Here is a 17,193-nt window from a genome sequence, read left to right as displayed (position 1 = left end):
CCGGAAGAATGAAACTCCCCATTTTTCCAAGAGACAGTGGCGCGGGAAGAAGGAAAAATGCATTCCAGGTATTTGAAAGACTTCCTTTAGCCAAAACTGCCGATTTAACTCCCATCAACCTTTACTGCTCACGCCAACGTTGAACAAACTAACGAGCTTCAACTGATTTTCAATTCCCTGCCCACCCCTATCCTCAGGGAGAGATCCCACTACTGCTTTAGCCTCGTAGAGTGAGGAAGGAGACGGGGCCGACGCCAGGTAGGTGACGGTGTAAGGGGAATGTCTTCAAACCGAGAGGGGAGGGACGAGAGGAGAGGAAGAGTGAAGGGGGAGAGAGGGCTCTGGGGCCTCGAGGGGCGAAGCACCGGGACCCCCCTCCTTCTGCGAGCTCGCTTCGGTCTTCCCGAGGAGAGAGGGGAGCGGGCCGTGGCCGTGGGGACTGTCCCGCGGTGGTTTTTACGCCCCCGCTTCGCTCCACTACCAAGATGGCTTTAGGGGAAGCCGAAGCAGGCTCACCGAGCCTCCCGGCTGACACGTCTCTCCCCGCAGAGCTTCCGGCGAGGGGGACGAGGGAAATCGAAAAGGCGACCAGGCCGGCGCTCTCAGGCTTCTCGAAATCCTAGCGCGGGGTTTGCCGTCCCGTATGCTGGTCAGTCCCCCGTCGGAGGCACCGCCAGCCAGGGCGGGAGGAAGGAAAGCGAGGCGACTAAGACATCCAAAGGGAATAATCAGAACCTGAAGAAATGGGAGTCGCCCGTGGCTGGTTTTCTCTGAAGCTATAAAGGGCAGATAATGAACTTGCAGGGGAGACCCTAAGGCACTCCTCAACTGACAACGGCCGTACTAAGTACTCTACCTTGGTTTTTTTCCGCTTCTTCTACGGAGCCGATATATTTGGTGGTAACTTGGTGATTATCGAGCGAGGGGTCCAAAGCATAACCTGGAGAGGGGAGAAAAAAAAGGGTGCGCGTCATTACCGAATGCGCGGCCGTTCAAACCATTCCCTCAGGATTTAAACGCCTCCCATGTCTGACTGGTACCTCGGCTAGTTTTGGGGAAACAACTGTGTGCCAGGCCTCATACTGAGCGCTGGGGTGGATGCAAGCAAATCAGATTCGACAAAGTCCCTGTCCCTCGTGGGACTCACGGTCTTAATTCCCATTTTCCAGACGAGGGAACAGGCACAGAGAAGAGAAGTGACGGGCCTAAGGCTCCACGGCAGACAAGAGGTGGAGCCGGGAGGAGAAGCCATGACGTTCTCACTCCCACTACGCCATGCTGCTTATAATAATAGCAACGATGGCATTTCTTAAGCGCTTACGACGTGCCAGGCACTGTTCTAAGCGCTGGGGGAGACACAAGGTAATCAGGTTGTCCCGCGTGGGGCTCACGGTCTTCACCCCCATTTTATAGATGAGGTGACTGAGTCAAAGAGAGGTGAAGCGACTTGCCCCGAGTCGCACAGCTGACAACACGGCGGAGCCGGGATTAGAACCCACGGCCGCTGACTCCCAAGCCCGGGCTCCTTCCGCTGAGCCACAGAGCAGGAGCGGGAATCGACTGCTCCGAGCACGTTCTTCCTCTCGAAGACTTCAGAACGGAACTGAGGCTCTTCTATGCTTTCAGAGGAAGACTCCAAAGACTTAATATCCTCCGAGATATCTACTCCGAGAAGCCCTCCCTCCTCTTTTCCCGCTCCCTTCTGCGTCGCCCTGACTAGCTCCTCCCTCCCGTCCCCACAGCACAAACGTACAGAGCTGTCCATAGCCTTAATTTAAGTATTTATTTGTGTGTCTGTCTCCCCGTCGAGACTGTGAGCTTGCTGTGGACGGGGAATGTATCTGTTGTTATATACTGTACTCTCCCAAGAGCTTAATACAGTCAGTGCTTTGCACACAGTAAGCTTTCAATAAATATGAATCCTCTCCCGCAACTCTCACCCCAATTTCACTTCAACCCGATCTGCTCGTATCCACCCCAGCGCTTAGTACAGTGCCTGGCACATAGTTAAGCGCTTAACAAATGTCGTAATTATTATTATTAATCTGTGTTTTGGTCGTACTAATTCCAGTTTCCCCAATGTCCAATTTGAATCCAGTCCCTAACGCTAGAAGGACGCTTACGCACACCTGGAATACCCAGGATGTTTTCTACCCCTTTGAGGTAATTTGTCCAGGCCACAGTTAATTCTGGCAACCTAAAAATAATCAAGAAACTCATCCGAAATAAGGACTTGGGTAGGGAGAGCCGACAATACCCCTTTTAGAAGTTAATCTCAGTTTTCTTAAAAGCCTAACTTCTGGATCAGGAACCAGAAGGTGAAACCCAAGCACACTTTGGGAGAAACGTTCGCTCTTCCTGAGCCAGACCTGTCGACGCCTTACCGTAGGTCGCAAAAGTTCTCCTCTGCTGTTCGAACATGAAATCGTTGATATGGGTCGGTTCGGCGTATCCGGAAAGCATGTTTCTAGGAGCTGCCATCTGCTGAGTCCTAAATGGGTTTTCGGGCCCAAACTGCAACGTGACGACGTAACAACAGTAGAGAAAACAGAGAGGCAAACCGAGATTCAGAGAAAACCGAACGGGAAGAAGAGTTATCGAGCGCTTGCTGAACGTCGACTACAACCCGTTTCCAAGTGGCTGTTTCGAGACGCACGTTCAGTTCGGAGACTCCACGCTCACGGGATGCAAGCGGGACCGGTCGGGGTGGTGTGGGGACCGAGCAGGGGGCCATCCCGGGCTCCTCGTCGTCGGCGAGCAACGGAGGGGATTCCGGAAGGTTCCCCCGTCAGCCTCGGGAGGAGCAAGCCTGGAAGCAGAGTCGGCAGCTGGGGCTACCCCTTTCAGGATTCCTCCCTCCGCAACCGTTCCAGGTTCCGGGCACCAAGGGAATAGGAGCGTGTGTGTCGGGGAGGGCGTCACAGGAGAGAGCAGGCTTGCCAGCGTCGAGGAGGGCGGGCAACGTGGCCTGAAGGACAGAGCACGGGCCTGGGACTCAGAGGACCTGGGTTCTAATCCCAGCTCGGCCACTCATCTGCTCTGCGACCTTGGCCAAGTCACTTAATCCCTCTGGGCCTGGTTACCCCGTCCGTAAAAGGGAGATTTAGACCGTGGGTCCCTCATCGGGCAGGGACCGCGTCCCGCCCGATTGACTCGTATCGACCCCAGCGCTTAGAACAGTGCCTGACACCTGGTAAGCGCTTAAAACACATCCGAATTGTTATCATCAGGAGGCCCTCCCAATGTCGCTCCCCGGTCTTGCAAGCTTGTTCGAACAGTTTCTGCACTGTGGCCCGTTTACTCCGGCACACGGTCGCAAAGACTTATTTGAAAATACACCAAACGTGATAAAAACCCCCACAAAACCACGCATCCCCAGTAGATTTTACAGAGGAAAACCTCTCCCTTGGTGATTTTCAAGTTGCCTGCTCTTAAATCTCCTGGTTACAAACTGAAATGCATTACATTTCATCAAATAAAAATCGAGAAAGCAATCACCGCCACGGAATCTGCTGATGTGATTCTAAATCTGAATCATACCCCTTCAGGCTGACTGAATTGAGGTCGGTTCAAGTTCCCGAAAAATGATCTTCCTGCTCGGCGGCTGTGATTTCAAGCCCCTGAGAGCTCGCTGCGTTAAAGTTTAGCAGATGACTCGGGGTCTAAGACGCTTATTCCCTCAGAAGCTTTACTCGGGTGCATCACCGATCTATAAATCGACAAATTTTTGATGGTGGAGAGATAATACGGGGGGCTGCTGACAAGCCCCGATCCCGCAGGCTTCGCCCAAGAGTTTTCTCCGTTTCACAGATTTGACTGAGCTGCCCGAGCCTTTTAGTAGGAATATGGCTGGAGGTGGATGTAAATCAAGGGGACACGTTGGGAGACTGAGGGCAGGCAATCTGGCTCTTTCCCGACAGCTCAAAAATGGACCTACTGAGGCTGGACAAACGGTGGAAAGCACTTCCTTCCGCGGTTCTGGTTTAGCCGACGCTTCGGTCCCCCACGTACCAAAAACTGATGATTTTTACCAGTCACCGTTATCTACTTTACACCCAAAAATAACAATCCCTTAAGACAGGGCAAACTACGGGGGTGGGGAGGGAGACGACACCATACCCTGAATTATAACCACCCCATAATAACTCAGAGGAAACAGCGAGGCTCAGTGGAAAGAGCCCGGGCTTGGGAGGCAGAGGTCATGGGTTCGAATCCCGGCTCTGCCACTTGTCCGCTGTGTGACTGCGGGCAAGTCACTTCACTTCTCTGGGCCTCGGTTCCCTCACCTGTAAAATGGGGATGAAGACTGGGAGCCTCACGTGGGACCACCTGATGACCCCGTATCTACCCCAGCGCTCAGAACGGTGCTCTGCACATAGTTAGCGCTTAACAAAGACCAACATTATTATTATTGTGTGCTCCCTGGCTAAGAGCTGCACAGGTTGCAGAATTACCCCGGCCCGCAAATGCCCGGCCCCGCTTTACAACCAATCGCTGCAGGTCGGCCAATTCCCTCCCCGCTCCCTCCGACTCTCGCCTAGTTTTCTCCCCTCGTTCCCCTATCCCGCGCTCGGCCACCCTCCTCTCACTGGCATATATTCTTCTTTAACCGTAAACTCGCCGGCTGATGTGGGTGCGGCTGTTTCTGTCCCCCCCCGCCCCCTTTCCTGCATCGTTCCCCCTCTACCCGGGCCCCCCAGGTCATGGGATGGGGGACAGAGACGGACTTGGTCGGAATAGGGGGGGAAGGGGTGGCGTCTGAGTCCACCTCAGCGGTTGTCACTCCGATTATCTGATTATCTTCAGAGTCACAGCGAATCCAACTGCCCCCCTCCCTCGACTTCTACCGTTTATTCTTTCTACCGTTTTCTTTCCCCTACAAGCACTAAGGTCGTGACAGAGTTGTCGAGAGCCGGGCAAACACACCCGCCTTTCAGTTGACAGCCCCCGAATAAAAGCCCGGAGAGTGGCTTTTCTGACCCTTTCGAGTAGGTGATTATCCTTCAGGGCGCCTCAGACACCGGTCAGCCGGTAGCCGGCCATCAGTCGTCGTGATTTGAAAGCAACGGAGTAAATAAAGGCAGCCGCAACGAAATCTGCGGGGCAATATAGAGGGCTTGGTGTTTATATTCTTCTATTTACAACCAGCTTTAGATATAATAAATGCTTCCATAATGCCTTTAGACCCAACTTAAAGATCATTTCTGGCAATACCCCGGGTTCCAAACAATCACAGTACAAAGTGTGGAGAGCTATCAGGCCCTGTGTGCTGCCCTCGTTCGCATCTCTAAACCCCCCATCCCCCGTTATGTCTAATCACCAGAGGGAGGTCTAGCCCCCGCAGACCTTCCTCTCGGTGGCCTCCTCGTCGGATCGGCAGGTCGGACTCTCCGCTCTGGCTGGCGGCTCGGGAGGGAGATAACCTAAGCGGGACAGAGGTGGAAAGGGCCAGAGTCCTTGGATTACTCAGGCGGCCACCTCCGTCCCGTCCTCCCATTTGCGACCAACCAATTTCACCCGGGCTCCGGGGAATGGGGGAACGGAGGCCCGGAAGGAGATGGCTGTCCCATCCGCTCGTAGATGTCTCTGGGCTCCGACAACCTCAGTCCTCGGGCTCCCCCTCGGCAGCTGCAGACGCCCGGTCTCTGGGGTGACGAGAGCCGGCAACCGGCTGGAGCGGGAAGGGAGGCGAGGGAAGATGGGAACCGGCAGAGAGCAGCGAGAGGGATCACGGCCGGGGCGGATGGAGCCGGCTCCCTGCCGCCCGGCCGAGGACGTGGAGCTCGGGGCCGCAGGCTCCCGGCCCTCGGAATCGCGGACGGACGGAAGGGACCCGGCAGCGTTTTCCCGGCCCCCTCCTGCTGACCGCAGTGACCCCTTGAGCGGGGGCTGCAGGAGTCCTCTACCACTTCCCGCAGAACCCAAAAATAACCCATTTTCCACTCCGGTTTCTGAATCTGTACCTAAATGTTGGCGTTCCTCTGCATTTCCTGCCCGCGATTCTTCTGTAAAGCTCCCTCTCAAAATTGCGAGACTTACCAGTAGGGTACCTCAACGTTTAATCATCCTCACTCAGGTCACTTAGACTGTAAACCTTCTAGGGAGCAGAGACGCGCTCGTTTACATTCGCTTGGGATAATATTTTACGTGTGGAAACAACCGCAGAAGTATATGCTGGTTTCAAAGGATTTTAGCTCCTGATGGGCGAGGGGAAGGAGATGACCGAACCGAAGACTAGAAACGTCTAGGGACGATCCCTTGATATTCGCAAAAGGTTCTTCGTTCGGATAACTCCGTTTTAAAGACGACTTAATATCTGCCCGCAACAGAAGGCCTACGTGTGTTCGAGCTGGAAATTCTGAGCCATTTAAAAGTATTATAACCCAGAACAGCTCACACTCGTACACAAAAAGCGATTCCTTTCGTCACAAGGAAATTCTTTTTTCCTTTATCTGGAGGTTTCCACTTTCATTCACTGAAGATACGTTTTACTCAACGTTAAGCATTTATACCCGGATCCCTAAGCGGATACGATTTTTCACGCCTCGCCCTCGAACGAGCACGCCCCTGTTTAGACCCCGACTTTAGCCAGCCAGCTAAACATTTAAACATTCCTGGAAGCCAAATACAGACTGTCAAGTTTAAAAACACCGGACTTTCTTACTTCGGGAGCGAACATCGTCTCATAGGAGGGATTGTATTGAACTTCCTTGATGGCAGGGTCCAGATGAACTCCCGTCTCCACATCCTCCTGAAATAGATGAAATTGATCGGCGTCAATATCCCAGATTTTAGGCAACTTTCCTGGGGACGACAATGGCACAATACCCACCCTGGCCCTTTGAATCCCATCTCCGACTATACTCCCTATTGAAAATCGGACAAATGAGTATTTCCCTTCGGTTCAAAGGAATAAACATCAACCGCGGTCAAAGATCAAAACAAATCATTTCGGTAGGAATATCTGGGAAACTGGTTCCAGCTGAAAATAAACCCGTTTTGCTATTCATTCTTTTTTTCTCCTGACTATAAAAGGAACAGTGTCATGCCCGGGGCCTAAGTGAAATTTAATAAGCCCTGGCTCTTCTCTCTATGAGCTTTTTGTTCGACTGTTCAAAGGGATCTGTTAGTGACTGAACTTAGTCCAGAACCCTAAATTTCCATTTCTTCAAATGTCCCGTGGCTTTTCTCTCCCCTCTTCCACTCCCTTGAGCCAGCGACACGGCCACTGTCCACGTATGCCTGTAAATCGGTAGGCTCTCCTACCCATCCGTATTACGACTGTTTTCTAGCTGTAGCTCACATTATTTCAGAAGTATTTCACATTTTTATCTAGCTGTATTTCACATTATTTCAAAACTCCAGTCTTTTGCCCAGTTGACGTGGGCCCGGCAGTAGCATTTATCCAACCCCCATCTGGAGGGTCAGTCGGCCAATCAGTCACGTTTATTAGGTGGTTACTGTTCGCGTAACGCTGTACTAAGCACTTGGGGGAGTAGAATATATATAACGGGGCACCTGGTCCGGTTCCCCGCCCAGAAGAAGCTTTAGAGTCTAGAGGGGGATCCAGACATTAGAATGAATAACGGAGATAAACATAAATGCTGAAGGGGGAGTGAATAAATCATTACAGTACTTGGTAAGCACTTAATATACGCTGGCCTAAGCACTGGGAGAGGTACAAGTCAATCGGGTCGGTCACAATCCTTGTCCCACATGGGCCTCACAGTCTAAGTAGGAGGGAGTAGGGTTTAATCCCCATTTTACAGATGGGGTAACGAAAGCACAGAGAAGATCGGTGACTAGCCCAGGGTCACACAGCAGGCACAGGGCAGAGCCAGGACTGGAACCCAGGTCCGCGGTCTCTCCGCTATCCATTCCCAGGCTGCTTCCGAATAAAGGGTCCAAATCGAGCGTGAGGGCGACCCAACGGGGAGAGGGAGTCGTAGAGACGGGGGCTCGGTCGGGGAAGACCTCTTGGAAGAGATGTTGATTTTAATACGGTTTGGAAGGTGGGGAAGGTAATGGTCGGACATGAACGGGGAGGGATTTCCAGGCCAGAAGCAGGATGAGGGCGAGGAGCAGCCGGCGAGCTGGAGGTTGGCGTTAGAGGCCTAATTATACGGCGAAATCCTGGAGGAGAGGTAGGAGGGGGCAACCGCGATCGAACGTTTTAAAGCCGTGGGGGAGGAGTTTCCGTCCGACGCAGAAGGTGGACGGGCCACGGCCGGAGGTCCGGGAGGAGCGGGGGAACGTGGACGGAATGGTTTTGCCGAGAAACCGTCTGGCCGGCAGAGTGAAGAGCGGCCAGGAGAGGGGAGAGATAGGCGGCAGGGAGGTTGTTGCAGTAATCCAGCGTGGTGTACAGTGTGAGGGACGCTTCCCTCCCCGTCACGACCTAACACCCTAATGCCTGTCTCCCCCTTTAGACTGTTAGCTCGCCGTGGGCGGGGAATGTGCCTCCATTTTGTTAGAGTCGCCTCTCCCAAGCGTGTGATTCGGTGCTCTGCACACAGTAAGCGCCCAATAAAGTGGGATCGATTGACTAGAATTTCAAAATTCTACAAAACTACCCAAGAGTTTAATTAGATTAACAAGAAGTTAGTACAATGGATAAAAATCATTCATTCAAGCCTGCCACATATTTTACTTTTCAGTTGTTCAGTAGATGATAACAAGTCAGTATAATGGATAAAATATCCTTATTATTCATTCGGGAAAATCGAACATTTTGTCTCGCCGTTGAATCGGCGGCCGGTAAACGGAACCTCTCCAAAGTCACCAACCAATGGAACAAATCGGTATCTACTTAGACAAAGGCATGAAAAATCACACAGAACCCCATTTTTAAAATTCAGCACGATTCAGGCATCAAGTGTTATTTTCCAAGAGGTTAGGAACCGAGTAGAAGACAAACTCAACGAGACACGATTTCCGTCCACAGATTCGCAATATTATCTGGTTCTTAGACCGTTACCCCTCTCCAAGGTCGGGGACAATTTCCAATTCCCATCTAGGAAGTCTCACAGCACTTAGAACAGTGCTCTGCACACAGCACTTGGTAAATGCTATCATTGCTCATTTCTTTTCTCTTCTGGAGGCGGCGAGGGGTTCCGGGAGACCAAAGAATCACGTTTTCTTTTATTTATCCCACGACTTTCCCAATTCGGTGACCCAGAATGAAGACAGCCACGACATTGACAGGGCCGAACCTAACACCCCAAGCTTTTGTCCCGGGAACACAAGAGATAATAAACTTGCTATCTTACTCCACACCGAAAATACCGGTCCCATCTTCCAAAATACCCTCAGAATGTTTCTGGGGCAAAAGATAAATGGTAAAAAAAAAAAAAAAAAAAGAAAACCGACCCAAAAAACAAACCTATTCTTGATGGTCATGACCTGAATATGAACACAGGGATGGCTGTTGTGATCTTCCCTTACCATGCGACCAAATAGAGTCACTCCTCCCACCGTGATCTGGCTAAATGTTGTGAGGAAAATAGGGAGCATTTGACCCATGCCAGACCCCTATGTGAGACAGAGACTGACTGAATGTGTATTCACTCCAGTGCTTAACTCAATGCTCAGCACCTAGTAAGCATTTAACAATAATAATAACTATGGCATTTGAAAGGCACTTACAATGTGCCAGACGCTCTTCTAAGCGCTGGGGTAGATACAAGTTGATCAGGTGCCTGCCCCGCTTGGGGCTCCCGCTTTTAATCCCCATTTTCCAGATGAGGTAACGGAAGCCCAGAGAAGAGCAGTGACTTACCCAAGGTCACACAGCAGAGTGATGCCCGTTTACTTGTTCTGATGTCTGTCTCCTCCCGTTTCAATACTCTAAACCATTTGTGGGCAGGGATTGTCTTTTTATTACTGAACTGGATTTGCCAGGCACACTACGACGAAATGAGTGAACGGATGAATGTGGAGGAGCCGGGATTAGAACCCAGGTCCTTCTGACTTCCGGGCCCGTGCTCTACCGAATACCAGACGGTTAGGCAAGTTTTCTTTAATGTTGGGTTTTTTAAGAACACAATCCCAGCACCGTAGAAGAAATAGGTGCCTAACCCTAGAGGCCGCTTTTCGGCCTGCCTTCCTAACCAAGCGGTAGATACCGACGCTTGAAAACACCACCTTGCCTATCCAGATACATCTCGGCCCGAGGACCCTGACGATACACACTACGTTAAGAGCGCTGTTCCACCTGACTCTCTGCTTTTTGGAACATCGCAGGGTAAATCAGCTCCCTCCGTTCAAAAAGCCTACAGTCCAAGCAACCGCGGCATAAGAACGTTTTGAATCCGAGATCCGGATTCTCTCGTCTTTAAGCGCCTCACCTACGTTACACTTAAATCATGTCCGAGTCATTTTCAGACTAAGAAAACTTTTCGAGGCCAGGTTGGTTCTGTTGCAAAGCATATTTTCAGGTTAGGTGTCGGCAAGAGCACAGTTAAGGAATTGGAAAATGTGCTTCCCACCACCCAGAACTGACTGGGTGACCATCAAACCGTGCCACTTACTGGACACTTACTCTGCGAAAAGCACTGTGGTAAGTCCTTGGGAGAGCCCAGTAGAATTAGTAGATACTCGCAATGAACTAACCATCCAATCGGGGAGAAAGGCACTAAAATAAATCAAAAATAGGGGGAAGCAACAGAGTTTAGACGTGTACCCAAGGGCTAGCGGGGGGGAAAGACAGTGAGTACCCAAATGCCCTTTAGATTGTAAACTCGTTGTGGGCAGGGAACGCGTCTGTTTATTGATGTATTGTACTCTCCCAAGCGCTGAGTTCAGAAATACCCTGCCAGATTTGCAAGCATCTCCCAGGATCGGGCAGGGAAGAACGAGCAGCAGAAGAGCTGAAGTGGGCTTTCAATTCCAACTCAAAAATGACCCAAGAAAACCGAAAAACAACCCCGCAGAAAAACAAACATGGTCTGCATTTAGTTAGACGGGCTTGGGCAATACCACTCCCTCATTTCTAAGCCCCTGGAGGATTTCACGCCAATTAGACAAGGAAGAAACACTGGACTGGATGAATCACGCAGGATTTCTTCTTGACTTTAATCATCTATAAAAAGTAATGTGCCGCAAATGAGGCCATCCCATGGTCAGAGAGACTTATGCGGTTTATCCCTTGGCAATTCTAAATGACTCATAGGAGAAATGCTCAATGGTAATCGCTTTATAAAAGGCTTGACGTCTCTTGCTGAGTTACTGAACGGCTCGCTTTTAGTCAAGTTAAAAAAAAAATGCATTCGTTGAATTGATTTACTTCAACGTAAGCGGTGACCTAAAAGAGGAAAAAAAACCTAGGTACGCAGCTTTATTTGCGGGGGAAAGAGCTTTATCTATTAAATCAATGCATGGTGGAGATAATACTTGGGAGGTTATTCTCAGTGACTCTCCTTTTAAAGCAGAGGGTCTTTCTGGCTTATTTGGGGGAAAGTTGAGGGGTAAGCATGGACAATAAGGGTGAATTCCCAAACTGGTCAGTTTCCGGTCACTGCAAACTCTGCTGCGCCTTCTTCCGAAAGGAAAGCACTTTAAGGAGCAGGAGAATCCTCGGGCTTCAGGCACGGGCTGTGTCAGGTGCTGAGGGAAGCCAGAAAGACGGAGGTGAAGTGCATTTTATCTCCCTTCCTTCCCGGTTGCTCCGGTGGAACGGCTTGCTGCAAGAAGAAAGAAATCCAGGGCTTTCACTTCTGCCCTCCTTCAAAAGAGAAATATCGATTTCCGCGCCAAGGGGGAAGCGCCGGCAGGCCGGGAAAGTTCTTCCGGCGTCGTCGAGAGTTCACCGAAGGACCCCTGGGCCCAGAGAATCCGGAGGACAGAAGTAAAAGGTACGGCACGAGCCTTTGAGGAGTTTATAATCTAACGGGGGAGACAGAGGAAGACGGCACAGGCGGAAACAAACCGTAAATTCTACAAGTGGTAAAAATACCACAAGAAATCAGCCTGACTTTCCTGAGGAACTCAGAGGCTCGCGTGGTTCTGCATAAAAACTCCATCAATCAATCATTCAGTAGCACTTATTAAGCCCCGACTCTGGCCAGGGCGTGGGAGAGCACGACCGGGTTTTTCCGGCCGAGGAAAGAGAATCATGTTGAATTCCCACCCCGTGTATTGGAGTCCAGTGCTCTGCACACAGTAAGCGCTCAATAAACACGACTGAATGAATGAGACCTGAGGGGAGGGAGAGCGACGGCCTGTCGGATATGAAGGAGGTGGGGGGTCCAGGCCAGAAGCAGAACGTGGGCGAGGGGTCGGCGGCCAGATAGACGAGCTCAAGGTACGACGACCCGGTTGTTAGACGAAAAGCATCAGGGGAGTTGGAGATCAGGAAGATAGGGAGGAGCAAGGCCACTGAGGGCTTTAAAGCCGACGGTGAGGATTTTCCATCTGAGGTGGCGGCGGATGAGTAAACAGTGGAGTTTCTTGAGAGGTGGGGAAACATAGTTTGAATGGTTGGTGGGTTTTTTTTTAGAAAAATGATCTGAGCAGCGGTGACGTCTGGATTGGAGTGGGGAGAGACAAGAAGCAAGGAGGCCGACGCGATCGTCGAGGCGGGCCGGGAGAGGCGCTTGGAAGGGAGCAGACCGGCCCGGAGAGCAAAGGGCGCATCTGGGCGACGACGGGCCGGGAGAACCCACGGGACAGGCGGCGGCGGCGGTGACTACCGGGAGGAGGAAGCAAGGGGACAGAGACGTGGGCGACGCGGGGACCGCGAACCCGAGAGCCGCGGTGACGTGGGAGAGCTGAAGTGGGAGCGAAAGGCGGAGGGGAGACGAGAGGTTAACGAGGGAAGGTCTCGGGGAAGGGCGACGGTTTCGGGAGGGCTCCGACGACGGGGAGAGCGGCGTCTCTGCCGGGTGGGAAGGGGAAGGCGGAAAGAAAGGTCGGCGTAGAAGACAGGAGAATGAGGTACGGTGAGGAGGACCGAAGCGTGCGGAGTGGCGGTAGCGGGAGAACGGCCGGGATGAGAGGGGAGGGCATTTGATGTCCGCCCCACCCTCAGTCGCACAGCACTTATGTACATATCTAATATATTACGCATCACAAATTATTTCTACCCCTTCTAGAAAGGAAGCGCACGGTGGTAGGGAATGTATTCTCCCAAGCGCTCAGTACAGCACAGAGGGGCCGCCTACTTACCCCGACCCCGCAGGGAACGACGCTCGACCTGAATTGACTTCCATCTCCCCCCCACGCTTACGACAGCGTCTGACCCACAGTGAGCGCCTAACAAACACCACGATAATAACAGTAACGGGCAACTCTCGGAGGTTTCTGAGGAGATCAGGATAAGAAAACTGTCTGGATGAGGGTGGCGGGAGCTTAGGCAGAGAGGGAAGTGGAATCTGGGGAACTGGGAAGAGAACGAACCGACGGGATCCGGGGACAGACCGAATGTGGAGAGGATGGGGCGGGAGAGGGAACTGGGGAGGGAAGACGAGTTCAGCTGCGGACACGTCGAGCTCGAGTCGCCGGGGATGCATCCGCGTAGAGGCGGCCTCGAGGCAAGAGGAGACGCAAGGATGCACAGAAGGAGAATCTCGGGCGGTAGATTGAGAAGGCAACCCTCCAGAGGTGAGGACCGAGGCCGCGGAGCCGGTGAGCTCCTCAAAGGGGAAGCAGCGGGGCCTGGTCGTCAGAAGGACCTGGGTTCTAATCCTGGCTCTGCCATGGCGGCGACGTGACCCTGCGCAGGTCATTTCGCTTCTCTGGGCCTCAGTTCCCTCACCTGGAAGATGGGCACTAGGACCGTGAGCCCCACGGGAGACGGGGGACTGCGCCCGACCTGAAAACCTTGTATCTATCCCGGCGTTTAGAACAGTGTCTGCCACGTAATAGGCACTTAAGTATCATTATTATATAGAAGCAGCGTGGCTCAGTGGAAAGAGCCCGGACTTGGGTTTCTAATCCAGGGCTCCGTCACTTGTCAGCCGTGTGACTCTGAGCAAGTCGCTTCACTTCTCTGGGCCTCAGTGACCTCATCTGTCAAATGGGGATGAAGACCGCGAGCCCCACGTGGGACAACCTGATCAGCTTGTATCTACCCCAGCGCTTACAACAGTGCTTGGCACAGAGAAAGTGCTTAACAAATACCATCATCATTAGTTACCTCATCTGTCAATTGGGAATTAAGACGGTGAGCCCCACGAGGAACCACCTGATCGCCTTGTATGAACCCCAGCGCTTAGTATTATCATTATCATAAGGTAATATATATCAGTACAGATATTAGCCCCCAGCGCTTAGTATTAATTATCACATTATATGTAAGTACAGATAGCCCCCCAGTGCTTAGTATTAATCACTATCATATTATATGTCAGTACAGATATTAGTCCCCCAATGCTTAGTATTATCCTTATCATATGATAATATATATCAGTAGAGATATCAGCCCCCCAGCTTTTGGCATTAATCATTATCACATGATAAGGTATTATACCGGTATATACATCAGCACACCCCAGCACCTAGTATCATCATTACATTACAATATCGCATTAGAGTACAGATATCAGCCCCCCAGCGCTTAGAATTATCATATGATAATAAATATCGGTACAGATATTAGCCCCCCAGCGCTTAATATTATCATTATCATACGATTAATATATATCAGTACAGATATCAGCTCCCCAGCGCTTAGCATCAATTATCAATATCAGCTCTCCAGCGCTTAGCATCAATTATCATATGATAAGGTACTATACCGGTATATACATCAGCACACCCCAGGGCCTAGTATTATCATCATTACATTACATCGTATTAGAGGAGTACAGACAGCCCCCCAGCGCTTAGTAGTAATCATTATCATATGATGATATATATCACTGCAGATATCGGCCCCCCAGCGTTTAGTATTATCATTATATGATAACATCAGTACAGATATTAGCTCCCCCCGGCAGCGCTTAGCATTAATCATGATCATACGATAAGGTATTATACCAGTATATACATCAGCACACCCCAGGGCCTAGTATTCTCATCATTACATTACAATATCGTATTAGAGGAGTACAGACATTAGCCCCCCGGCGCTTAGTATTAATCATTATCATATGATGATATATCACTGCAGATATCGGCCCCGCAGCGTTTAGTATTATCATTATAACACATCAGTACAGATATCAGCCCCCCAGCGTTTGGTATCGATCACTGTCATAAGGTATCGTACCAGTACATACATCAGCACACCCCAGCGCTTAGTATTATCATTATTACCTTACAATATCAGAGTACAGATATTAGCCCCCCAGGGCTTAGTATTATCATTATCATATGATAATATATACCAGTTCAGATATTAGCTCCCCAGCATTTAATATTATCATTATACTATATCAGTACAAATATCAGCCCCCAGCGTTTAGTATTATCATTACATAACAACATATCAGTACAGCTACCAGCCCCCCCAGAGCTTGGTATTATCACTGTCATCTGATAAGCTATTATACGGGGATATACATCAGCACACTCCAGCGTTTAGTATTATCAGAGTACAATATCATATTAGAGGAGTACAGATATCAGCCCCCCGGGGCTTAGTATTATCATATGACAACAAATATCAGTACAGATATCAGTCCTCCAGCGCTTAGCATTATCATATCATATCACCATCATTATATAACATATCAGGACAGATATTAGCCCCCCCCCCAGTGCTTAGTATTATCATTGTCATATGATAATATATATCAGTACAGATATTAGCCCCCCAGCGCTTAGTGTTATCATTATATTATAACCTATCAGTACAGATATCAGACCCCCGCGGGGCTATGCATTATCATTATCATATGATAATATATATCAGTACAGATATGAGGCCCCCAGTGCTTAGCATTCATCACTATCATTATATTAGAACCTACCAGTACAGATATCAGCCCCCCAGTGCTTAGCATTCATCATTATCATATGATCAGGTATTATATTATTAATCCAGTGCTCTGCACATAGTAAACGCTCAATAAATACTATTGCATGAATAACATCGTATTATAGGAGTACAGATACCAGACCCAGCGCTTAGTAGTATCGTTATCTCATGATAAGGTATTATAAGGGGATACACATCAGCGCACCCCAGCACTCAGTTGGTCATTATTATATTATAAAATATTAGAGGAGTACAGACATCAGCCTCCCGGCGCTTAGTATCATCATTATCATCTGATAAGGTATTATAAGGGGATATACATGAGCACACCCCAGCCCTCAGCATTGTCATTATTATAATAATATAATGACTATATTATGATCGTGATATCATTATTAATATATTGGCATATCACGATCGTATCGTCATTACATCATAATCATACCGGTATTGTATTATAATCATGATATCATTAATAATATATATCATGACCATCACAGCAGTATTACAATCATGATATCATTATTAATATATCACATTATGATAATATCACTATGGCATAATCATATCGTCATGACATTATAATCATGATATCGTTATTATATTATAATTATGATTTCGTTATTGTCACATTACGATCGTGGTATTATATGATAACCATGATATCCTTAATACATTATCCTATTATGATCGTGATATCACTGTTACATTATAATCACGATATCGTTATTATATTATAATCACGATCTCGTTATTTTTATCACATTTTGATGATATTATATGATGATCGTGCTATCATTCGCAGGTTATCCTATTATGATCGTGATATCACCGGTACATTATAATCACGATATCGTTATTATATTAGAATCGCTATTTCATTATTAATAACGAAATTATTAATATATTATCATATTATGATCACGACATTATATTCTAACCATGAGGCCGGCAGTATATTATAATCATGATATATTAATGTTATCATAGTATATCACTTTTATATTCTAATCACGATATCGTCATTATAATCATGACACCATTATTATATAATTGCATATATATGTGTGCGTATGCAAATATATATAATAATGATGCCATTAGAGGGGCAGAGATGTGCCACCACCCCCCCCGCCCCGCCCCCCAGCGCTGAGCCGGGTGCCTCCCCCGCGAGCGGGTGACGGGGCGGGGAGGGCCCCTCTCTCTCTCTCTCTCTCTCTCTCTCTCTCTCTGTTGCCAGACCGTCCCTTCCCAGCGCTCGGTCCAGTGCTGCG

General features: G+C 49.4%; 1 protein-coding gene across 1 annotated transcript in view; it reads right to left on the bottom strand.

The window, feature by feature from the left end:
• CDC40 (cell division cycle 40) overlaps nt 1-17,193 on the bottom strand; it is a 32,141-nt gene that overhangs the window by 14,633 nt on the left and 315 nt on the right. Inside the window, exons 2-4 of the mRNA XM_007670756.3 lie at nt 6,665-6,751; nt 2,385-2,514; nt 857-940 (exon numbers count right to left, since the gene is read on the bottom strand). Of these exons, the coding sequence (XP_007668946.2) occupies nt 857-940; nt 2,385-2,514; nt 6,665-6,751 (301 nt within the window). The remainder of the gene's footprint in view (nt 1-856; nt 941-2,384; nt 2,515-6,664; nt 6,752-17,193) is intronic.

The sequence above is a fragment of the Ornithorhynchus anatinus genome, chromosome 19 (genome assembly GCF_004115215.2).
Source record: "Ornithorhynchus anatinus isolate Pmale09 chromosome 19, mOrnAna1.pri.v4, whole genome shotgun sequence".
Lineage (NCBI taxonomy): Eukaryota > Metazoa > Chordata > Mammalia > Monotremata > Ornithorhynchidae > Ornithorhynchus > Ornithorhynchus anatinus.
This window is presented reverse-complemented; position numbering and strand designations above follow the sequence as displayed.